Raw genomic sequence first — 25,224 nt, 5'->3', positions numbered from 1 at the left:
CAACTACGCATGTACCCGAACCTCGGTTCTTGCCGTATCCGCCGGAGACGAGATTCCGGAAGGCTGACATATGGCGCACTCGTGATAGAATCCCACTGTGTTCCCACTGCGGCGAAGCTGGTCATCTCTAGAGGATGTGCGAATACCGCAGAGCGGGACTTCGGGGGTTTCCTGTAAACACTCCTTGCCCAAGAAACGGTGAACGCCCTTTCGAGATCCAGGAGTATTTGTCAACGCGCCAAAGCCCGCAGACTTCACAGCAGCATCAACCTCGGTCAACAGTGCCGCTGAGGTATCGATCACCGAGCCCGCGTCCATCCTCAAGCTTCCCAAGGCGACGCCCCCAAAGCCCACGTCGGGAAAACTAATACCGGCGACCTGTGGAGTTGAGGCCGCTGTCGACGCAAGAACAGAGCCTCCAGCGCTGAACGACGGACGCGAGAGCAGCTGCGAAAGGAGTGACGTTGCTTCCGATTTATGTGTGTTTATAGACGGCTACGAAATTACTGCTTTAGTAAACACAGGCGCAGACCACTCCGTTATGAGTAAAGTACTTGCCAGAAGACTGACAAAAGTGCTGACTCCTTGGAGAGGACCGCAAATTCGAACCGCCGGAGGACACCTTATCAACCCGGTGGGCAGGTGCACTTCTAGAATCGGAATACACGGCTTTACATACGTCGGCAGTTTCATTGTCCTGTCAGAATGTTCAAGGGATTTAATTATTGGAATGGACTTTTTGCAGGCGAACGGTGCCGTTGTCAACTTTCAGGAATCCTGTGTGTCGTTCTCAACGAAGCACGCCATCGCGACATTCGAGTGTGAAGAACAATTTGATGCTCTTCAGATTATAGACGACGTCACGATACCCCCAAGATCCAGCATAGCTGTCGCCGTAAGAAGCACCGTATTCAGGTACTATAAAGGAATAGCAGGCAGTAACACTGGGATCTTACTCGAAAAAAGGATCTCTATGGCAAGGGGTCTGGTTCGGCTGCGTCACGGGTGTTCGAATGTCTTCCTGACAAATTTTGAAAATGAAGTCGAACATGTTGCGAAGGGAACCGTCATTGCCCGCCTTAACGATTATGAACAGATTACGGATTTGAGTCCTTCCGATGCTGCACTATTGTATACTAACAACGTAGACTCCATACTCGCAGCCGTCAACATCGAAGCAGCACTATCACCGAGCCAGAAGCAGCACATACAGAACCTTGTACGAGAATTCGACTCGTGTTTCTCACCGACATCGAAAGTCCAGAGAACATCCATCGCCAAACACCGTATCATTGTCGACGAAGCTGTGAGGCCTATTTGCCAGCATCCCTACCGAGTTTCACCGAAGGAGAGAGAGATCATCAGCAAACAAGTCGAAGAAATGCTTGGAGACGACGTAATTCAACCATCGACGAGCCCGTGGGTTTCGCCTGTGGTGTTGGTAAAAAAAAAGGATCAGACCTTGCGCTTCTGCCTTGATTATCGGAAGCTAAACATCGTCACAAAGCGGAATGTCTATCCACTTTCGAGGATCACTGACACCCTCGATAGATTACGGGATGGGAAATTTTTTTCCTCTCTCGACCTCAAAAGCGGATACTGGCAAATAGAAGTGGATGAACGAGATCGTGAGAAGACAGCATTCGTCACACCAGACGGACTATACGAATTCAAGGTACTTCCGTTCGGCCTCTGTTCTGCACCTGCCATCTTTCAGCGGATGATGGACACTGTGCTCTCCGAGTTAAAGTGGCAGTCCTGTCTGGTTTATCTTGACGATGTCGTGATTTTTTCTACCACCTTTGCTCAGCATGTGGAACGACTAAGGACTGTGCTAAAAGCGATTAGTTCAGCAGGGCTGACGATAAAGTCACAAAAATGTCACCTCGGCTTCCATGAGCTCCTTTTCCTCGGCCATGTGATTAGCTCCGAAGGCATCCGTCCTGATCCTGAGAAGATCGCAGCAGTAGAAAAGTTTCCTAGACCAACTGATAAAGAGGCCTTTAGGCGATTGCTAGGACTTTGTGCATACTACAGGCGCTTCGTCAAAACTTTTTCTAAGATTGCCGAGCCGTTAACGCGATTAGCGAAAAAAGATATGCCTTTCGTCTGGCAAAGTAAACAACAAGATGCATTCAATGAGCTACGACGGCGACTCCAAAACTACCCGGTCCTTGCGCACTTTGATGAGGAAGCGGAAACAGACATCCACACAGACGCCAGCAATTCAGGACTCGGTGCCGTCCTCCTTCAATGGCAAAACGAAGAGGAAAGAGTGATTGCATACGCCAGCCGCACTCTTTCGAGGGCTGAAACCAACTATTCAGCCACAGAAAAAGAATGCCTCGCGGTAATATGGGCCATAGGAAAATTCCGACCATACTTATACGGTAGACCGTTCCGAGCAATCAGCGACCATCACTCATTGTGCTGGCTTGCAAACTTGAAAGATCCTTCTGGACGACTTGCTGGATGGAGTCTGAGGCTGCAGGAATACGGCATAACCGTCATGTACAAGTCAAGTCGCAAGCACAGTGAAGCTGATTGTTTATCACGTGCGCCGGTCGAATCTGCTCCTGTGAAAGATGTACACGACTTTCCGCTTCTTGGAGCCGTGGCCACATCTGAGATGACCGAACACCAACAGTCTGACGCCGAGTTGCTCCTACTCATCATGCGGGCACCTCGAGGGGCACCCCGTCCATGTTCCGCGAGTTTTCTGCCGGGGATTGTCATCGTATGTGATGAGAAATGGCGTCTTGTACAAAAGAAATTTTGAGCACAGCACAGAGAAATTTCTACTCGTCGTTCCTTGAGCTTTGCGATCCGAAATCTTGGAAGCCTGCCATGATGACCCATCAGCAGGGCACCTCGGAGTGAGCAGAACGTTCGCCCGAATTCATGCTAAGTGCTACTGGCCAAAGCTATTGACTTCAGTACAGCATTATGTACGAACATGTCGGGATTGCCAAAGACGCAAAACGCCTCCATTAAAACCCGCAGGCCTCCTTCAACCAATAGAACCCCCAGGAGCCCCGTTCGAACAAGGAGGAATGGACTTGCTCGGTCCCTTTCCGACATCATCATCAGGGAGACAATGGATTGTAGTAGCCACGGATTACGTAACCCGATATGCCGAGACATCCCCTCTCATCAGTGCAACGGCTGTTGAAGTGGCTGAATTCTTTGTCACCAAGACAGTATTACGACACGGTGGCCCTGCAGTTATTATCACGGACCGAGGTTCTTCGTTTACAGCCGATTTGATGCAATCCATTGTGAAACGGACTCATACCAGCCACAGAAAAACAACTGCCTATCACCCTCAAACAAATGGGCTAACCGAGCGATTGAACAGGACGCTGACCGATATGTTGTCAATTTACGTAGACTTAGAGCACCGTACATGGGACAAGATACTACCCTATGCAACATTCGCCTACAATACCGCATTGCAAGAGACCATTCAAGTAACGCCATTCCAGCTTGTTTTTGGTCGAACAGTTACTACACCCTTGGATGCAATGCTGCCTGTCAGCGACAGTACAGAACAGAACCCTGACATCAGCGACTTTACACAGAGGGCCGAGGAAGCACGTCAGCTGGCGCGACATCGCATTCAACAAAGGCAGCGCGCATCGACGCGGACCGATACAACCTGCGGCGAAGGGAAGTCAAGTATGCCCCAGGCGACAGAGTACGGGTGTGGACTCCCGTGCGGACGCGCGGCCTGTCCGAAAAGCTTTTGCGCCGTTATTTCGGCCCTTACCGAGTACTTTGCCGCATCAGTCCCCTGAACTACGAAGTTACGCCAGAAGGACAAGTGAACTCATCATGATGCCGGCGTCGCACAGAAACTGTACACGTGGTCAGACTGAAGCCATATTATGACAGGCAGTGAATATTCAACCAAACATCTATTCTGTGCCATATACCACTTTAGTATGGACAACAGCTTGTGAACAATTTAGTCGCTTTACATCGGGACGATGCGTTTTGGAGGGGGGATAATGATACAAGGCAGAAACATATTTAAACAACGCGCGCCGGTTCGTGCGCCCCCTCAAGAGGACAACGGCGTATTGGAGGAAAAGACGACGAAATGATGGCACGTGTTTTCGCCGCACGCATTCGGATCGTAGATGGCCGTTGTCAGCGTCTACAAGAAGAAAAAGAGGTGAAGCGACGCGCGAGAGAGAAGAAGAAGGCATTCTTGGTCTCCTGTTCAGAACGCGGCAGTGCTTTTTATTTACTCCCAGGGCACAAGTTAGCCCACAATACATAGTTGTGTCTGGACTACCTTAATTGTTCGTTACAATATATATATATATATATATATATATATATATATATATATATATATATATATATATATATATATATATATATATATATATATATATATATATATATATATATATATATATATATATATATATATATAAGCATAATCGAGCATGCGCTCGCTGTAGTAATGGAACAAATGCTAACCGCAAACATAATCACTCATCGTTCATTTGTGCGAAAGTGAGGTAGATTTGCAGCGAGAACCACATAACTACTCTGCGCAATCAAGGTATGTCAATTCTTCGTCAGACAGGGCACTTGAAGGCTTTCTAACACAGTCACCCTTGGGGATGACTGAGGCCTCAATTATCATGCTTGTGCAAATGCTCCTGTGTATCGCTCCGACCGCAGCCGGGTGAAACATCGGATCGCAATCACCATGATTACAATGCAATGCGCGAACGACCCCCCCCCCCCCCCCCCCCACCGTGCTGCATCTTGAAATTGTGTTTCTGTAGCCTGACGTTGAGGCATCGGCCAATCTGTCCTACGTACGCCATTCCGCAAGAAAAAGGAACTTTATACACAACTTCAGGCTGCTTCGCTCAAATTCACACTGCTTCAATGGCATGGGCTCATACCCCACTGGAAGCAGCTAGCTGTGGACAAGTTATCTTCTTCTTCTTGTGAGATGGCGCCTGAGTCGAAGTGGTGCCTGACGACGACAAAGAAGGTAGCTGTGTGTCGTTGATGACGACGACGGTGGTCGTTGTCCCAGGGCCCATTGATAATTAGTAATATTTTCTTAAGTCTTTTGCCGTCAAAGTAACCCGCTGTGGATATGCAGGCTCCAATTAGTGTAAATTACACAGCCTTCTTTTTGACAAGAGACATACCGATTGTCGTCATGAGGCTCTACGGTGTTAGCGACATATGTAAAGTCTCTGCGGATGTTGATGATTACTTTGGTGCGCGCACCCCATGTGGACGAGGTGAAAGATTCGTAGCCAGACATTCTGAGTGGAGTGGATGTATTTGGTTTGCAAATGACTAGTACGTGGAAGTGATTCATAAAAACGTCGAAAGACTGCTATGCGGGTCTTGAGACCTCTGACGTTCCATTGAAAGAACGAACTACTTTTAACTTCAGTTTGAAAGGGGACTGTTGGTCGAGCCATGGTGTTTAAACGATGCTAGCAAGCACTGGATTTAGTGCATCCAATATTTGCAGAGCATTTTGAGCTGCTGGTGTTGGCAGCTTTTCAGTATCATGCGGGTTGTATTAATTAGAGATAGCAGCATTACAGCCACCTGTCTGTCATGGTCGCACAAATCACTAACAATAGAAGCCAGGGGTTGTTCACCAGAAGTTTGCTGAGATTCTGTTGGTGAATGCTGTCGTTTTGGTACGGCCGGCCAAGATTCGGCAGATGTGGTCTTCTGAGTGGCGTTGTTCTTCGCGGTCCTTTCCACAGCGCCTGGCCTGGGCGGCAGAGGAGGAGGTGGTGTTGTAGGAAGTGGCATGCGCGTAGCAGAGCCTACAGCCTTCCTTTAGGAGCGTCGGCGACGGGAACGTCGCTTCCTGATTTTATCGGCAGCTTCGCGATCAGATTAATGATCTCTCACCATATCTTTCAAGATGATCATTTCCTTCTTAATACTCAATGAAATTTGGTCAGTTAGAACATTGCTTCGGGAAATGGATATTGTCGTTTCTTCAATTGACTGTGGCCTTTCCAAAGTGCCTGAACCTATCGAACACTGCCTCATTGACGGTAAAGATACGATTATGTTCTGTTATGTCCTCCGTAGAAATTTACAAAATGAGTTTGATCAAAATTTGCACAGTACGAAATATTTTCTTCTACCATGTGACGGCGACAATGTGATACGTTTTTATGAATAGGCCTGCACCGCCTATGGAACACTCATATGCAAGACAGAAATGCAGAAACAGGGGTTTCCTCAAGAGTACATTTCAGTCAAATAATAATGCTCCTGAAGGGCATTTACGAACAAGTATGTCTTGCGAATGGGTACACACTCTTGATTAACTGTCTAGCCTTTCCTCTGTAAGTTTTAGCGAGATTAAGAGTTTTTCTTTGTACAGCGTTAATTTTCTTGAAGAGCGGCACATAAGAACGGCAAATAATTCTCACGTACACAGTCACCTAAGCTGGCGCAAAATATGTTCACTGAACAGCGGCACATAGCGAGTGTCATATACCCAGTAACCCAATTTTGTGCCACGGATGGTTTCGCCGTTCCCAGAGCACACAATGTCATGACCTACTCAATTGACTATGAATTGCCCACTGACGCAAGTTGTCGGGAAAATTCGTAGATAGACAGGCAATAATGCAGGCAGATAGGCAGACACCGGAAAATCTTGAAATATACTAACAATGTTATTTCCAGCAGCAAGGTAAACAAACTCATGGCGCACTATAGACAGCACTATATTTACACGCGCTAAAGCAAATCTTGAAGCATTATTGAAGCCTTTCGTTATGCTCACTATCAGTTTCATTGACAAGCAATTCCTTGTCATCGCGTCGGTGTCGCGCTCTTCTTATGTAGAGATACATGGAAAGGATACAGAGAACGCATAACGCAACGCTCATAAGACAGACATACAGGAACACGTTAGGGTCATTGTCCAGAAATTGGCCTACAATAACCGGCGCTGTCATTGATCCGATGCCTTGCGTGACGACAGCTAGAGACATCATCTTGTTGTTTATATTTATGAGCCCTGCCATCCAGGATATTAAAGCGGCGAATATTGGTCCTTGGCCGAAACCAAAGAGAGCGCTGGTTAGCCAGAGCACCACGGAGCTGCTAGAACCCAGTAGCACGAGTGTCACGGCCGTGGGCAGGAGAATTACGTGCGCTGAGACTAGCACCCAGAAGGGAGGAACTTTGAATGTAGCCAGACATGCGGTGAGGCGGCCAGCGGCGTATGAGAAGAAGTACACGGATTCAACGCGAGAAGCCAACGATTTCGAGAAGTGGAGCTGGCTCTTGACTGCAAACGAGGCCATCATCTGGGCCGTGGTACGCTCGAACGCAGAGTAGGCAACCATGTAGACGCACGTTGTTGCCAGAATGATTCGGGTGAAGCGGGCAGTGTTACGTGGTTCCTCAGCTCCCGCGGAAATCTCCACGTTAGGTGTCGCGGGTTTGAAGTCGACGTTGTCTATAACGTAAAGAGCGATCATAGAAGCAGTTGGAATCAGTAAAAGTGCACCAGCGATACCGAACGCGTAATAAACGTGTGACTCTCCCGCGCCATTTTGAGCGGTGGAGCTGTTGGCCAGCGCTACCAGGTCGACAGGCTGGTAAGCGATGCTGTTCTGGGTCAGGTATGCGTTGTCGGTGGTATTCAGTGCGGTCGCATTGCCACCGTTGCTGTTGGACAGGAAGGGTTGGGCGATGAACGGACCGACGAAGCCGCCGATACCGAAGGCCAAGTGGAAGAGTTGTAGTGCCGGGCTGCTGTTCTCTGTCCACATCCTGATGATCCAGACGTTCGCACCTGCACGCAAAGGACACAACGGTTTTGTCTCATGGTATCTACATGAAGTCCCTCGAATTCTATTTAGAGGTCTACATGTTCGTACACCATCAAAGACAATGACAGCAATGTTTCGGTTCTGACGTAAACGCTGCTGTAACGCAGCAGGGAGGTTACCACTAACTGCCGTAGATGCTTATGCTATTAGAAGAAAGTACCGTCGCGACGTTGCTAAATGTAAGTTATTGGTTGTCTGCAAATCTTTTGAAAGATAATTTCTTTAAAATGCTGTCCACTCAGTCACGGTGCATTAGGGTGAAGTCATGGCTACGAAATTTTTTCAACGCAAAGACAAGGAACAAAAGAAAAGATGGCCCAAAACGAGTTCTGCCTCACAACCGAACTTCTATTGGGATCTACCAAGAATATATGCACATACCAATTGGGAAAAAAACAAAGCAAAGCAGCGCAATAAACCAGAATCAATGAATCAAGATCCCAATGAAAATTCACTCGTGAGACAGCGCTCGTGTTTTGCACTTCCTTTCTTTTGACCCTTGCCTTTGCGCCGAAGTGTCGCAACCACGAATCCAGCATTCCAACTAGTCCAATTTGGAGTCTTGATTAGGCTGAAGTTCGACACATGGCCGAAGGAGCAACGCCAAAAATGCCTGGGCATGCAAGTCTGGTTTTGAGAGACGCTGCAGTCTCGAGCACTGGTTTAAATTACGCCATTCTCATTAAATAAATTAGCACGCACTTAAATTAATTTGAGTGTCTTTGCATTCTGCCACCGTCGGATCGCGGCCACCGTGGCAGGGAACCGAAACCGCGACCTCGTGCTTGATGCAACAAAGTCACATCCCATCTACCGCTGCGGTTATCGCGTACGTTTGAAAACGGTGTTAGCTTTCTCTCCCAACGTGCGCCCACGTGGAGAACCGAAGTCGATCCGTTTGGCGTACACTATACGGTGATGTCCAGTTAGCTTCATCATGAGTTATTTTACTTTTTTGAGCTTCGGATGAATATATAGCAGTGAATAAATTTTTGAACCGGCTTTCCTAAGCCTCGTTTGAGCGTCTCTTGGGGCCCTATAACGTAAAACTATTCCAATCAATCTTTATTCCAATTTCCTCGCGTCAAATTTAAGTAACCGCCGATCAAAGCATAAGGCGGTGACCCGCAGCGTTGTCTGAACAGATGTCCTTGTTTATAGGAGGTCACTTTTGCTTGCTTTAAGAACGAATAACATTGCCTACACTGAGCCGTTTGTTTTTTTACCTAATTGGCTGACAAGAGGCGAGGAGAGAGAGAGAGAGAGGAGAATTCAGGAAAGGCAGGGATGTTAACCAATCAATAGTCTGGTTGGCTACCCTACACTGGGGGATGGGAGAAGGGGAAGAGAAAGAAGGGAGAGAGAAGGCGTAGATACGCGTACGGACAGCACTTCAGTCAGAGTCGCTCGAGCAAACCAGAAGTTCTGAGAAAACACAAAAGTGCCTTCACTGCCTTCTGAGCCGATGATCGGTCGGGACGGTGCTCTAATATGGTCTGTTCACTCAGAGGACGATCGTCTAGTTGCCTCAATGTGTTGGACAAAGACTGTCTTTGTGCTTGAAATTGTGGACAATGGCACAATAAGTGGTCAATGTTCTCCTCGCATCCGCAAACATCACATGCAGGAGTATTAGCCATTCCAATTAGTGCTGAGTAGGCATTCGTGAAGGCAACTCCAAGCCATAACCGACACAGAAGAGACGCTTCACGTCGGTGTAGACCCGCTGGAGGTTTGAGTTGAAGTGACGGGTTTAGTCTGTGCAGTCTTGTGCGCCTTGTATGTGCGGTGTTCCACTCTGCCAAGGAGATCGTGCGTGCTAGAATGCCAAGTTGCCTCGCGGCGTCGGTCCTTGAGAGAGGAATGGGGACGCAGCGGTCTTCTTGGTTTGACGTCCGAGCTGCCTTATCGGCGTCATCATTTCCAAGGATACCGCAATGACCTGGTATCCACTGAAAAGAGATATCATATCCTTTTGCTATTAAGTGATGAACAAGTTCCGCGATTTCGCACGTGAGCTGATCGTGAGTTCCATGTCGGAGAAACGACTGCACACATTGCAAGGCCGGCCTTGAATCGCAGAAGACGGCCCATTTTCTAGGACTTTCAGCGTTTATCACTTGAAGCGCGTCGCGGAGGGCCGCGAGCTTTGCAGCTGTGGACGTAGTGACATGGGAAGTCTTGAACCGCTTGGTTATTCTCATTGCTGGTATAACTAGAGCGCCGCCGGAACTGGTTGATGTAGTTGATCCATCAGTGTAGACGTGTGTGCAGTCGCTGTATTTCTCGTACAAGAGAAGTAAAGTTAGTTGCTTGAGCGCTGATGATGGCAAGTCCGACTTCTTCTGAAGGCCTGGGATTGTAAGGTTCACTTGAGTACGGCGCATACACCATGGAGGAATGGAAGGCCTTGCCGCAGGTGTGTAACCTGACCTGAAAGAGGCACAGTGCGCGAAGACAGTCGCACTGAATGTCGTGTGGGGCCTATCAACTGGGAGACTTGCTAGGTGGTGGGTAGGGGTCCGGGCAAAGTGTCGTATGTGCACACGCATTGTTTCAATGATAATGTGCGTTTGAATAGTGAAATCTTGAGCGACTGCAATAACCTCAGTCGTTGACGCACTCCGCGGTAGACCGAGACATATCTTGAGGGCTTGGGCTTGGATGCTTTGAATTATATTCAGGTTAGTTCTGCAGGTGTTGGACATGACCGGTAGACTGTACCGTAGGAATCCAATAAAGAGGACCCTGTACAGTTGCAGCATAGAGTGTATTGGTACTCCCCCAGGTCTTTCCTGCAAGGAACTTAAACATATGACAAATTCCTGTCAGGCGCTTTTTCACATAATTCACATGAGGGGTCCAGGAGAGATTTTTATCAAGGACCACCCCCAAAAATCTGTGACTCGTATTGTACGAGATCATGTGTCTGTCGACGGATATTATGTATGGAGACATTGATTTCCTGGTAAATGCCACCGCTGCGCACTTTTCGTATGATATACGAAGTCCTTGTTCTCTAAGGTAGGATGATGTTAAAGTGGCTGACTTTTGAAGCCGCGCGCGAAGCTGCAGTCGCGTCACAGCCGACGTCCAAATGCAAATGTCGTCGGCATAGATGGAGAGCCTAACGGTGCCTGGCAGGATGTCGGAGAGTCCAATGAGTGTTAGACTGAAGAGCGTTGGGCTGAGTACTCCGCCCTGAGGCACCCGACGGTTACTGTAATGCTGTGAGGTCGGGCCATCCTCGGTAAGCACGAAAAAGGATCTCTTATGTAGATAGCTACTTATCCAGAGATTGACTTTGCCGCCAAGTCCTACTGCCTCTAACGCGTTGAAAATCGCTTCGTGCGTTACGTTATCGTACGCTCCTTTAACATCCAGAAACAGGGCAGCAGATAATCTTTTGCAGGACTTCTGGTGCTCGACGTACGTCACTAAGTCGATAACGTTGTCTATGGAAGAACGGCCACGCCTGAAGCCGGCCACTGCATCTGGATATACCTGGTAATGTTCGAGGTACCATTCTAGCCGTGCTAGAACCATCCTCTCCATTAGTTTTCCGATGCAACTGGCAAGCGCAATAGGTCGGTATGATGCAATGTCTACAGGCGACTTGCCAGGCTTGAGTAGTGGAATTAGGCGACTGGTCTTCCATTCCTGCGGAACCGTACCTGTCCGCCAGGAGCTGTTGAACAAGAGCAGGAGCTCTTTTCGAGCCTCTTCGCCAAGATTACATAGGGCACGGTAGGTTATACTGTCGGGTCCTGGTGAAGATGAACGCTTGCACAAGGCCAGTGCAGCTTCGAGCTCGTCCATGGAGAAAGGACTATCCATGCGGGGGTCGCGTGAAACCGGTGAGTGGTGGAGCGTCGATGTTCCAGCGGAACTAGTTTCGCCAGCAATCCTCCTGCAGAAAGCTTCCGCTACGTCAATCTCGCTGCATTGTTGGTGAAGGGCCAAAGACTTAAAAGGGTGGCGCTGCTGAGGGGTTCCACGGAGACCACGAACAGTTCTCCATATGTGAGACAAAGGTTTTCGTGGATCCAAAGATTCGCAGAATGATTTCCATCTTTGCGATGCGAGTTTGTCCATGCGTCGCTGAATCTTCTTTTGAGTTCTTCTGGCCAACCTCAAGTCATGTACAGACTTCGTGCGCCTGTATCTTCGCTCTGCACGACGACGAATTGCACGAAGCTTCTCTAGCTCGATGTCGTATTCGGTGCGTGTATACGTTCTCAGAAGCGAATGTTTCGCAACCTCTAGGGCACCTTTTATGATGTCCTCTAGGCTAGAGGACAAGTCATCACGACAGCCGTCTTCGACAATTGACTTGAACATTGGCCAGTCGATACATTGTGTGACGCCGGCTAACCTGGAGTCCGTCAACCCTTCAACCCTAAGATAAGTGGGTAGGTGGTCACTTCCTCGCGTTTCAATATCCGGAAACCACCTGACCTTTCTAGTGAAAGAGCGTGAAACAAAGGTCACGTCCAGGCAGCTACAGTAGGCAGTTCCACGCAGGAAGGTGGGGCTTCCATCATTTAACAAGCACAGTTCTTGTGCGGAGGCAAATGACACTAATTTTCTGCCTCTCGAGTTTATCTTAGAACTTCCCCAGAGATGGTGGTGGGCATTAAAATCTCCAGTAATCACCAAAGGCTGCGGAGTCGCCGTCGTGATTCGCCGTAATCTCTCGCAGTCCAGCCGACTTGAGGGCGATATGTAGGCTCCAATTAATGTGAAAGTGAGCTTGCCTTTCTTTACTGTCAGACATACGTATTGGTTTTCTTGGTCAGGCGACACTGGGTGATGGACATACGTAAGATCACGTCGCATGAATACGATGATCTTGCTGCATTCTCCGTGGGTGGCTGACATGAAACACTCATACCCGGACAGTCTGATGTTATCTGATAAGGGCTCGCAGATGACGATGATTGGGAACTTATTCGTGAACACAAACTGTCGAAAGTCCAACATGCGTGACTTCAGTCCTCTGGCGTTCCACTGAAATATCGACGCGTTTCGGACTTCGTCACGAAACGACGGCTTCTGGAGAGCCATGATTTTAACCAAGAGCTGCAAGTACTGGACTCAAAGTGTCCTGCACCTGTAGTGCGCTTTGCGCAGACGAAGACTTCATGTTGGTAAGTATAACGCGAATGGCATTCATGAGCGACCGCAGAATGTTGATGACCTGGAGATCATCAATCAGCGTCGCTTCAACAGGTGCAGAGGCCGTGGAAGTCGGTGCGTTTTGAGGTAACTTAGCAGGGAGATGTGCGCTCGGTAGCTCAGGCCATTCTTCAGAACGGGCGAGCCTCCCCGCTTTGTTTTCTTTCCTTGTATCTGTCTTGGTGGTGCAGTGTGGTGATGCGGCAGTCCTTCTGACGGTAGCTGGCGTGTACCTATCTGCAGTTTCGGAATGTCGCGAACGTTTTCTGTGTCGATGCCGACGTCGCCGTACAGCGGTAGCAGCATCTCGATGCGTTGAATTGTCCCGCACCATTCGTTTTAGAATGGTGAATTCCGTCCGCATCCGCGGGCAATCCTTTGATGAGGCCTTGTGAGGACCACTGCAGTTAGGGCATTTTAGAACATGTGCGTTGCAGGCGTCTTCTGAATGAGACTCAGAGCACCGCGGGCACACGACGTTGTTCACACAGACACCCTTCACGTGGCCAATCTTGCAACATTTGAAACACTGGAGGGGCTTCGGTACGAATGGTCGTACTGGATGGCGGACATGTCCTACTTTGACGTGGGAAGGAAGGCTGTCTCCTTCAAACAAAATCTTCACACAGCGTGTGTTTCCCAATCTGGAAATCCTGGTAATGAAAGTGCCTTCTGTCGTTGGCTTTATCAACGTTGGCAAGTCGTCATTAGAAATGGCAACGTCGACGTCATAAATGACGCCCGCAGTACCATCGCCGCCTGTGGGGATCATTGATCGCACCTTTACATTGTCGATATCAGTTATATTACCTAGGTGTTGTAGGGCGCTGCGATGTAAAACATCAACTGCCAGGACATTCTTCCGCGAGTTTATTCGCACGTCTTTAATCTCATTTGGTGCGATTCTCTCAAGTAAGGAAGAGAGGACCTGCCTGTTGAGGAGCCGCAAATTGGTCGCCGGGTCCACGGGCATGAAGAGCACAGTGTGCGGCCAGCGCAGCGGTGCACTCTTCACGGTAGAAGCACTTGGCGACGAAGATGCCTGCAGTAGTCTTCTTTTCGCTGATCTACTCATCACGACCTGGAAGTCATCGTCCGATGAGTCGTAGCTGTCCGAACATATCTCAGTGGCCTCGCTGTCTGTAGCGCTTGACGCGCTTCCACGTTTCCTGGACGCTAGCCGACCTGACGGCTGCACATCAGGAAAGTCCTCGGAGATTTCTTCATCCATCGCCGCAAGGAGGGAGCAGCAGCTCCCAGAAATGCAGGAAAACAAAGCGAAAAAGCGGAGACAAACGTAGAAGCGTTCTATCAAAGAATTACTTCGTCTTCCTCTCAAATGTTGAGGGTGGCGAAGGGGTTGAGCCAGCTCAGTGAAAATACGTAACCGGTTGAGGAAGGTGGTGCCGGCGTCTGCGATTGATCCGCTACCCCTTAGCTTGCAGTAGCTGCTCGAAAATCACGGCGGCGTGCAATGACAGGTTTAGAATGCCGCTAAATAGGATACTCAGTAAAGACGAATTGAAAGAGCGATGTCGCATACGTGCCTAAAAGGCTCGATAACCTTGTAATGCCATAAAAAAGTATTATACAAAAATAAATCCATGCTCTGAGGCAGATGCAACTAGCCAGTCTCTAAACGATAGGCGGGCAGCCATCTTCTATTCCTTTCGGAACGGGGAAGTCTCAGGCTATTCTGAAAAAAAGAATTCAGTTTTGTTCGGCATATTGATGCATCTTTAACGCGTACACGTCACTTTGACGCGGTGAGTTTTCGCGGGTTGGTGACGTCGCGTGACAGACAGGCGAAGTGGACGCAGCCCGACACGTTTTGACAAATAGCAGAGGATTAATGGCAAAAAAGCGTCGAATCAGAAATAGAAGTTTTTCTTTTGTTCGTCCTAATCATGCATAGTCAGTGTGTGCACGTCATATCAGATGGGGAGCTATCGCGTTTTTCGCGACGTCGTGTCACAGGCAGGCGAAGTGGGGGTGCTGTGAAAATTTTTTGACCAATCGTGAAAGGTTGGTTGCCGAATTGGAATAGAAAGAAATTGGAATAGATTTGCGTTATAGCGCCCTTGGAATGATTACAATGGGAATACTGCTAATGAGTTTCATAGGAAACTGTGCTTGTTGCATATTGAACATTTGCTTGTTGAATACGCAACCAGTACTCCAATACAGGGAATGGTTGCACTGCATATATGCGTAATGGGAGTGAACGTACTTCATTGGAGAGTATATGACGACTAAGAAAACTGGATAATGGGTCAATGGTTATTCACGCAAAAAAAAAGTAGCCAATCGGCACTAAACTTGCTTTCAGAGCATGCTTATATTAAACCTATGGTCACGACCTCTCCCGCCCACATTCTTTTGATGCTCACCAGTGCAAAGTGCAGCCACGCTCAGTCCTCACAGAAACGCGGTAACATGTGCCAGGACTAGGATGCCGCCGAGTGGGAAAATGGTCACCGTGACGCTGGTCGCTATCATCGCCAAGATCGAGACCAACTGCGTGTTGTACGTGTCGTGTAACTTGCCCCCTGCGAACGGGTAAAGAAAAAGACAACCGCCAAACAATGGACATTGCAGGATTAAACAATAAGTGAAGCAAATATTTTAATCTCTGAGACCTGGGTAAACATTTTAACATATGGACATATTTTTGCGTTGCATTTTCGTGGCGCAGCCATGAAGCGTAAGAAGATAAACGGTTTAGATGATTTTGGCATTTCTTGTGCAGCCAACTAAAGAGATTTTCTAGCTGGCCCATCGAGATGCAGAGGCAAAACAACAATCTGCATTGGTCGTGACGAACTCGCAGAGAGCATCGTGTTCTTACAAGACCGGTACCGTCGCACACAAAATCCACAGAATGCAAGGCGCCACCCCAGAATGGCGCCACGCGATAACGTGGTGCCCGGCGCACTCTGGACTCGAGGGAAACGAGAGGGTGGACCGGATTTTTCGAAGAATGAGAATCCGAGCCCCAGTCGGTCCTTTCAAGGAACCCCCGATCCAGCCGCACGTCGCCCGCGAATACCTCTCCTCCCTCTCTCCCCCTCCCAAAAAAAATAAAGAAGACAAGTGAAAATACAGCCACCCACACCCCAACCTTACGGCATAACAAGCCAGGGACTGGCAGTGCATGCAGACAAACACATATCTACACCTCCAAATATTTAGTAAGATACACCCTGTGTTCTTGTGGCGGGGAGCGACCAGCTCTTGCACAGATAACGTGGACGTGTAAACTGTGGCCTCTAAATTCCAATTCGCCCCTTACGGCACAAATGCCCAGAAACAGACAGTGGGAAGTTTTGCTTGCTAGTGAAAATCTAGAGAGCGTCGGAAAGCTCTTCTCGATCAAGCCCAGCGAGCCAGAAGCCAGTGGAGCCCTGGACGGAGGGACCCACTCACTGCCCAAAACCCCTAAGAGAAATAAGGTCTACATTACTACTACATTAAAACCGGTTATTCAAAGAGACGATCAAGAACTTAACGCTACACTTCTATAATTATAACGCGCTCGTACATACGTACAACAGATACACAAGGCTTGCACGCGTCACACGCGTCAAACACACGCCTAAAGTGATGCAAATTAGCATACACACACACTCGCTCTCACACACATAAGCAAGCAAACTAGCGTTAGTCTTACTGACGAAGTAAACTTGAAGCAAACATTAATTATAAGTTGAGTGCGCAATGAAAGAGGCAAACATGAATTAAGGCGAATAAATGCTAGGTTGCTGTCTACAAAGACGCCCTGAGGCCGTCAACTGAGGACATCTATGTCTTCAGTTGGCATGACTGGGGACAAGTACTTTGGCTACAGAAAAAGCGCCTCTGTCCAACTGGGTCAAGTTCTGGCGTAATTAGTCTGAACATTTAGCATTCTGTGGAAAGTCGAGCTTCAGATGAGGGTACCTAAGAGTTGGAGCCCCCTAGCGCTTGAATACGTCATTGCTTGCGTACCCAAGTAGAAAAGTGTTATTAGTTTGGGTCTACAAGCGCAAGTTGCAGTGCCTTCAGCATGTAGTCGCATGCGGTCTATGGTCATAGAGTTACGCATACGGGGTTTGCTATTTAAAAAATTCAAAGCCATTCCACTCTGAGGAGGTGGATTACCAGCGGAGATGTATGTAACTATAGAGAAAACAAAATGAGACAACAAAACAATATAGCACAAATATGCATGTCGTTATGTTTATTTGTATTCGCGTTTATCTCGGGACCGCAGTAATTATGGCTTTATGGTTGCTATGCTAGACGGCCGTGGTATCTGTGACGGCACTGGAGATGTCCTTAGAGAACGTTAGGTCTACGCACGACCGATGGTGTGTCGTGGCGACGTTGGTCTTGGTGTAACATTGAAGGCCGAACCTTTCCAAGAGAAATGCCAAGAACCACTTTCTGTGGGCACGAGACACATCAATATTAAATTGAGCCACAAGGTCCCTCTTTGACGTTCCGTGATTAACGTGTACCGCGGCGACAACGATTCTGTCCCCAGTCTGCACGGCGCACGCGTTGACATATTCCACGGTGAGCCTCTCGCCCGTCGTCGGCGAGTCTTACCTGGGACTTCTTTGGGTCCCAGGTGGGACGAAGGCAGTTGAAGGGCGCGTTACAGGTCCCAGAGCCCACGGGGGTGTGTGCCATTGAGTTGAGACCCTTTCTACACATCACCAGGATCGGCCCACGTGATGATAGTTTTTGCCTACGCACATCACGAAACGATGGAAACTAGCCTAAGAGAGCTGCGCTGTAAAAATAATTATTGTGTACCATGTTCCAAAACCGTGATGTGTTTATCAGGCACGCCGCAGTGTGGGACACCGGAACAATTTTGACCACTTGGGGTTGTTTACCTTGCGCAAAGTACACGGGTGCACATTGCGGTGTACACGGGTGTTTTGCATTTTGTCCCTATTGGAATGCGGTATTTGTTCCCGCGCCCTCGGATTTAGCAGCGCAACACCAGAGCTATTACACTACAACGGCGGGTTGGGTTCTGCATTTCCTGAAACATAAAACTAACTATAAAATCAGAAACAATATCTTTTAAATAAAATATAGGTAATTTACATGCCAAATGTCTCTGTTGACACATAGTAAACGATGTATGAATGCATAGGCTGCGGTTAAAGCCGAGGCGAAGCAATCCACAACACTAGAAATTTTGACGGCTTCGACGACGTGTTCGCCGCGGAAGAGCATTTTGAGCAGATGCATTGCGATCGGTGGTTTGTCACCTTCACTTCTCCGAGAAGGAACGCTTCCGCAAGATTGATGAATGGGCCGTCGATAGCGTGTTCAGTACATGTTGCGAAGGCATGTCCTTTCTTTTTTTCGATCTGAAAGCATGTCTTGGCCACCTTTAGTTCACTTTCCGGAAGTTCTCGTTCACGGCGGGTGTAACGAGACCTCTGTGGAATAGCGACGTTTAATTCGAGCCAGCCGCTCCAAGGACCCATCACACGTAGGTTTCTGCGTGCGCACATTGCCGCATCCCCTACTTCTTGGGCACACAAGCCACTTGCGTCCCATAATCCAAAACTCTGTAATCAGATAATGCACGTGCGCGCGGGCCCGCGTGCGCGCGCAAGCGTGATTGTTTGAAATACGAAAAATTTGGAGGGCGCTTAAGTAGGGAGGGGGGGGGCGGGGAGGGCTTCACTTGGAAGAGTGGAACGCGATAGCATTCACAGATCTCTGACTGCTTCTCATGCTTGTCGGCAGCTGGAGCACATATGTAACCGTAAAGTGTACCGAAAAACGATGGTCGCGAAAGCTATGCACGAAGGCGGGCTTTGTGGCATAAACGTGGCATCTTGCGTGGGCCAGGATTCGGCGGATGCGAGTGCCATCTGGAGGTATTGCAAGGAACCGGGCGCGCAGCTCCGTGGCCCCCGAGACATCCACGTGGTGGAGCGCGCGAATGGTGGCAGCCACGGCCGGTCTGCAAATTGTTGAACGCTGGAGAAGGGGTTTCTTTGAGTTTTAGCACAACAGAATTGTGTTATCTCATATAGTCAAAGTGCAATCCGAGAGCTATTATATCTGTAGGTTGTGTGTATGTCGTAGTTTACGATTGTTCCACGTATTTTACCTTGAGAAATTCAATCAGTGCAGTAAATTCCTTTAGTCACGTGGGTAGCCTGGGTATGGGTGGTTCGAAAATATTTTTACCGAAACAATGCCCGAAGTGGGACGCCGGACGCCGACCCTATCGCTTTTGTAGATCACCAAGTAGCCCATATTAACGTGACAGCGTTAAGGGCCTCGTGTAACAGAATATCCGGCGTCGGCTTCCAGCGTCGTTGTCCCGCGTTGGCGTCGGACGTCGTGTCGGCAAAAATATTTTCGAACCACCAATACCCAGGCCCTCCATGTGGCGCAAGGAAATTACTGACCTGATTGAATTTCTAAAGCTAAAATACGCAGGAAAATTGTAAAGTACGAATTGCGCACAACCTACAGACATGATAGCGTCGGATTGTAAATTGACTATACGAGAAAACATAATTCTTTTATGCAAAAGCTCAAAGAAACCGCCTTTCCAGCATTTCTGTCATGCATAGACCGGCCACGGTGTCCGCCATTAGCGCGAGCCGCCGCGCGAGCATCTTGGGGGCCACGGAGCGGCTCGCCCGGTTCCTTGAAATATCTCCAGATGGCGCTCGCCTCAGCCGCATTGTAACCGCATCGCGGTCCACGCAAGAGGCCGCGTTTCTACCAGAGAGCCCGCCATCGTACATAGCGATCGCGGCCTGCGTTTCCCAGTAAACATTACGGTTACATACGCTCCAATGGCTGGGAAGCGTGAGAAGCCGTCAGGGGTCTTTGAATGCCATGGCGTTCCACTCTTAAAGACGAGGCTTAAGCGTCCTCCAAATTTTTATCACCGAGAACGCAAAGATAACTGAGATTGTTTTGTGATTGGCATTTACCACTGAAACCGACCCTGCATGTACCACTCACTGGCGGACACACTTTCATGGCACTATTTTTGTCGAGCGCCCACCACCTTTAAAATAATAGCCGCTCAGGAAATCATGCAGCATTTTCCTAGTTATTGAGCTTAAATGCAACGTCCTTGACACAATCTTCAAGCCTTGCCTAGGAACAAGCTTTTTAATGGCTAAGTAGTTCTAAGCAACTGCGCGTGAATTACGAGCTCAAAGGAAGAAGCTATACTTATTTTTGATGTGCCTGTTCCCTTACCTGTTTTCTTGCTAGCAGCGAGCTGGTCTCTGCTTTTATGACTCCCTTTAGACAATATCGCGGAGCACGATCCACATCGCAATTAACTGACATTTCTCATTGGACATCCCTAATTATTTCTAACAACATATTGCAGGATATTATTTTTACAGAAAAACATATCGAGCGTTTCGCACTTATTTATACTCTCGAACGTGTGAAAGTTCAAAATAACAAAACGAGACAAAACACTTATTTCAAATATATGCACAAAAATTTCCTTATAAACAGAAGCTTACCAAGGAGAGAGCCGACGAGAGCGCCCACGCTGAAAGTGGTGATGATGTACGATATGTTGCCGATGCTTGTTCCGTATATCTCAGCCAAGTCCAGCAAAGCGACACCTAGTATGCCGCCGACGATGCCCTTTGCAAGAAAGATAAACAAATATCTAGGCAAATTCAAACTCAAGCGTTTATTAATGGTTGCTGGGATAGTTGGTTGAAATTTGCTGCAGTGGAGATGCTGTCTCAAAAGTGAAGCTGAACCACCGCCATCTTACCATAGGCAAGTAACGTTAGCGAACAGCGGGGAATATAACAAACACTTTCTTCCCACTCCTTGCTATATAGGATGCTTAATTTAGCCGTACAGATATCGCTGGACGTCTTTCTTTTTGTCACTGCCTTCAGTAGGAAGCCTAAACGTTTCTTCTTTTTTTGAAATTTTACGGCACATCAGGATATCAGTTCGCAGTCAAAGATGACATTCTAACAGCAACTTCGAGCTTTTATTTTCAAATACCCCTAGCATTTGCAGTACCTGACCAAGAGGACGTGAGCTGTGAGAACTTTCAACTGTCGCGTCTCTCTTTCAGAATAGAAGTATAGGCAAACTCTGGCTTCACCTGTGCTGAAGAAACTACGGGGGCTGCCACTCCAGCTTATTTTTTTAAACCTCCTTGGTTGGTACCTGTTATGATCTAAAAGTACGTGAAACAAAATGAAGTATGGTTCTTTCCTGTCTTATTAGTGCTTGAAGACCCCTTTTTTAGCCCTGTCCATACTTCAAGACGCTGCTTCCTGTCCTTTTGCTTCAAGACGCTCATTTCTGCGCTTATTTCACGATGCGTTTTCATGTCGGGCCCATACAACAACGCACCACCTCCTGTTTTTGCTTCAAGGCAGTCGTACTTAGTTCAAGACGCACTTTGCTGTTCTGTCCATACTTCAAGGTCCTCCGTCCTACCCTTGCTTGAAGACAGTCTTCTTTCCTTTCCTTTCCTGGCTTCGAGATGCTCGTTCTCGTCCTGACCCTACTTCAAGGCGCTGTTTCCCCTCCTGTCCCTGCTTCAAGGCACAACTTCCTCTCCTGTCCCTAAGTTAAGACGCTACTTCATGTTCCGTCCTGAATTCAAGACACTCTTTCCTCTACTGTCCTCACTTAAGGATGGTCTTTCCTGCCCTATACCTCAAAAGGCTCTTTCTTCCCAAAATATCATGTATTCAACGCTAAATTTGATGCCTCAAAATGCTGATTTAAGCGTGGCAAACAAAGCAAAGTTAATACTGGCGTATGAATATGCTGGAGTGAAGTTTCAGTTGTTAGTAGTTTAAAAAGCTAATTACTAATTAAATATTTAGCACAGTAATTAGGCCATAGCTGAAAAGAACTTTCCTTTGAATTGCTTGTACAAATGCACTCTCATGACGAGAAGTAAATGTCAAGAATTCGTTCCAATTTTCCTTGATGAGGAAGGGTGTTTAGGTATTACAGGGTCAAGGCGCTCTGTCCTATCGTAGTTCAGGACGCGCGTTCCTCTCCGGTGTTGCTTTCAAATCGCCCTTTTATAACTGGTGTTCTTGGAATGCATTTTTAGGCAGATGAATAAAATATTTGACAACTTTAAAGGTTTTCTGTATCTGAACGCTTCTCCTTTGGAACTTATTTGAATGTTGTGAAATCAATCTGCAATATACGATAAGTTACATTTACTACGTTGACCCACAAGATTACCAAAATAATTTTTTTTCATTGAGATGAAGTAAACAATCGGCTCTAGCGTCGATGGTATTGAGATATTGAGTGGGCTGTCTTGTAGGAGTAGCGACCTGATTTAATTTCTTCCATTACTATTATTGCCGTGAAAGCTTTCCTGTAGAGTGGATTCTCTAAACCTAATAAATCTCTTAACAGGTCAAAATTAGATGTCTAAATAAAAAGTTCGTTTTTTATATCCTGTTGGCGCCATGAATCAAAAGTGAGGTTTACAGTTTAACACCACTTCATGAAAATTAACATTATGAAAACATTTTGCACCCGAGGCCTACTTTACCATTGATGTCTATCATAAAGTGACAGCAAACAGTTAAATTAATTCTTATGTTATGTTATGTTGTTTTTAGGCGCTGTTCTAGTGTTCTGTGAATGTGCGGTACTTTTCTTTTTTTGAGCACTGGTACGCCATGCACAAATCTATAAGAATCTTACCGTACGGCCATATTTCTTTATATAGTTTGTTCGTGCCACTCCTTCCTTCACTTTTTTTTTGTCACTCTCACCGTCTTCGCATGAAGAATTGGCCTTTACAAAGACACAATGCTACATAGGAAATTCGTGGTCTTTGTCCAATATCCGGTGTTCGACGCTCATTGAGTATGCCGTTTTGTACGAGAATGTTGACACAGTATGGCACAGCTACGAAACCGAACGCGAACTGAAAGCGAGGACAAGGGAGTCGACTGGACAATTACCCATCTCCATTCGTCTGTCTTGTCGTTGTTTTGACTTTGTGATCGTTCCTTGTCTATAACCACGTACCAACTGGTCCGACAGTTCGTTTTACCAGTGATACAGCCCTTCGCATTAAATGATAATGCTGCCACCGAGAGAGCTAAATTGTAAACACATTCAAACACGAGCAGCGCGAGAATGGTAGGCGATCCTAACCATTTATTTAGGTGTCTCTTAGCATCACTCGCACCTCGGTGTTGGTGTTGTGTAGGTTAAGCGAGCGAACGTCCTTCCCCAGGCAAGATATGTGGGCGAGGGCGAGGGAGGGCGAGGAGGAAGTGCAGCGCGCGCCACCTGGCGCGGCGTAGCCTCCTAGCGAGTGGTGCACGGAACGCACCTTACTGGTGCTGGCGTCAGAGCAGGTAACGAGCGCACGCGCAGCTGTTGCGAGCAAGCGAACGAGCGAGCAGGTGAGCCCCGGAAGAGGAGAAGCGAGAGAGGAGGCAGTGACGTCAAATTCGTTCTCCTTCGCACATGTTCAATCTATGTCAGGCAAGTGTTTACAATTAATTAGCCGTTTAAATATCATGCCACCTTCTTGTGTTTGACGTCAGTAGTGACGCCATTACTTCCGCTTTCCACTTCCGCGTTTCCAGAAATTTCGCCAAAGTTGTGCTCACATCGTAGGTCTCTAAAATCTACGATTCTGTCCTTTGGTATGCGGTAATAAGTAATTTCTAGGTAATTCTAATTATTCCAGACACTTCATTAACTCAACTTGTAACTAAAGTTATGCTCTGATATCACATTTATAATGAAACCCATGAATATTTTACTGTACTATTTTTCTTTTTGTTTTTTCTGAGTTATATTGAATTTCGTCCATGGTCGTTTCAGAAAGTGAACCTGAAACGCTGTGCAAGATACAAGAGTGTCGCTTGATGCTGGTGCCACTAAAAGATATCGCCGTAGTTATGCGCTTTTCGCTGTTTATGTACTTTAACACTCTTTTTTTTTTACCAATACGTCCTGTTTGCTAAGGAAGAACAACGTTAATAGAGAAGTCTAAATGCCGAATATCGGGTCAAAATAATCAAAGAATTCCCAGAAACAAGTCTCCAAAACACAATTCACCAAATAAGCGACCACAGCTGGTGGTGAGCGAAGCAAAAAAAAAGGAACAGTTATCGTTTATGTTACATATAAACCGAAGAACACAGGAACGCACCTCTTACCATTCCCAGATTTCCGAGGCTCAAGTTACACGTTCGTCCCACGTCCAGCCACAGCTTGTAGCGGGAAGTCATATTTAGCTGGGCTTGCGGCTGCTTGTTCGATCGACTTCTGTGACGGGCAGCTGACTGCAGCGGTGGAACCCTTCGTGCCTTTGACAACCTTGCCTCCGCGATTGTGGTAAAAGAATGTATTGCCCCTCTACCAGAAGAATAGAAAGATAAGCGCATTGTTGACTCTGCTTTCACTTCGAGTCACGAGATTAAAACGCCATGTCATGTGCGTGGGTCCTGACAACACTTTGTCTATGTGCGAAAGCAAAAACCACTCGACACACACACACGCGCGCACACACATATCTATGTGCGAAAGTAAAAACCACTCGATATATACGCACACACACACACACACACACACACACACACACACACACACACACACACACACACACACACACACACACACACACACACACACACACATATGTATGTGTGTGTGTGTGTGTGTGTGTGTGTGTGTGTGTGTGTGTGTGTGTGTGTGTGTGTGTGTGTGTGTGTGTGTGTGTGTGTGTGTGTGTGTGTGTGTGTGCTTGTATGTGTGTGTTCAAAATTAAGCTTTATTGTTGTCTTAGAGTTAGACACTGGGAGGCACGCGAAGACCACCTGTCCAAATAACCTATGGGGCCAGGGTGCCACAAAGTCAGATGATAATTATCGCTGTCAGCAGGCGAATTGAATAAAATCGAATAATTTACATTTTGTTGACTGTAGTAAGTGCTTATGTTCGTACTGAGAAGTTAGAGGCAGTCGTGTTTTGACACAGTATCAGTTGGAAGAATTCTAGCGTGTCTCTGCTACGAGATATCTGACTGCAAATTTTAATTGTCGTTCGCATGGTTACGTAATGCAGTGATTTGGGCTTGTTGGTAAGAAAGACATCGGGAGGCTTAAAGCGCGTGAAAAAGACAAGGATGAAAGGAAGACGTGACACACACAGGCGG

General features: G+C 47.5%; 1 protein-coding gene across 3 annotated transcripts; it reads right to left on the bottom strand.

Moving 5' to 3' along the window:
• Positions 1–6,676: 6,676 nt before the first annotated feature.
• Positions 6,677–24,409, bottom strand: LOC142590301 (sodium-dependent glucose transporter 1-like). 3 transcript variants are annotated; one of them, XM_075702314.1, is made up of 4 exons: positions 24,220–24,308; positions 20,558–20,684; positions 15,431–15,589; positions 6,677–7,825 (listed from the first exon to the last, which is right to left on the bottom strand). In XM_075702314.1, exon 4 carries the CDS (start codon positions 7,800–7,802, stop codon positions 6,780–6,782), a length of 1,023 nt encoding a protein of 340 aa, XP_075558429.1. In that variant the 5' UTR covers positions 7,803–7,825; positions 15,431–15,589; positions 20,558–20,684; positions 24,220–24,308; the 3' UTR covers positions 6,677–6,779. The 3 variants fall into 3 exon arrangements, with proteins under 3 accessions (XP_075558429.1, XP_075558428.1, XP_075558431.1); XM_075702313.1 differs by lacking the exon at positions 15,431–15,589 and having other exon boundaries at positions 24,227–24,409; XM_075702316.1 differs by lacking the exon at positions 6,677–7,825 and having other exon boundaries at positions 15,434–15,589; positions 24,227–24,409.
• Between the last annotated feature and the right edge of the window lie 815 nt (positions 24,410–25,224).

Source organism: Dermacentor variabilis, chromosome 8 (genome assembly GCF_050947875.1).
Source record: "Dermacentor variabilis isolate Ectoservices chromosome 8, ASM5094787v1, whole genome shotgun sequence".
In the NCBI taxonomy this organism is placed as follows: Eukaryota; Metazoa; Arthropoda; class Arachnida; order Ixodida; family Ixodidae; genus Dermacentor; species Dermacentor variabilis.
Note: the sequence above shows the minus strand (reverse complement) of the source record. Positions and strands in the feature narration are given on the sequence as shown.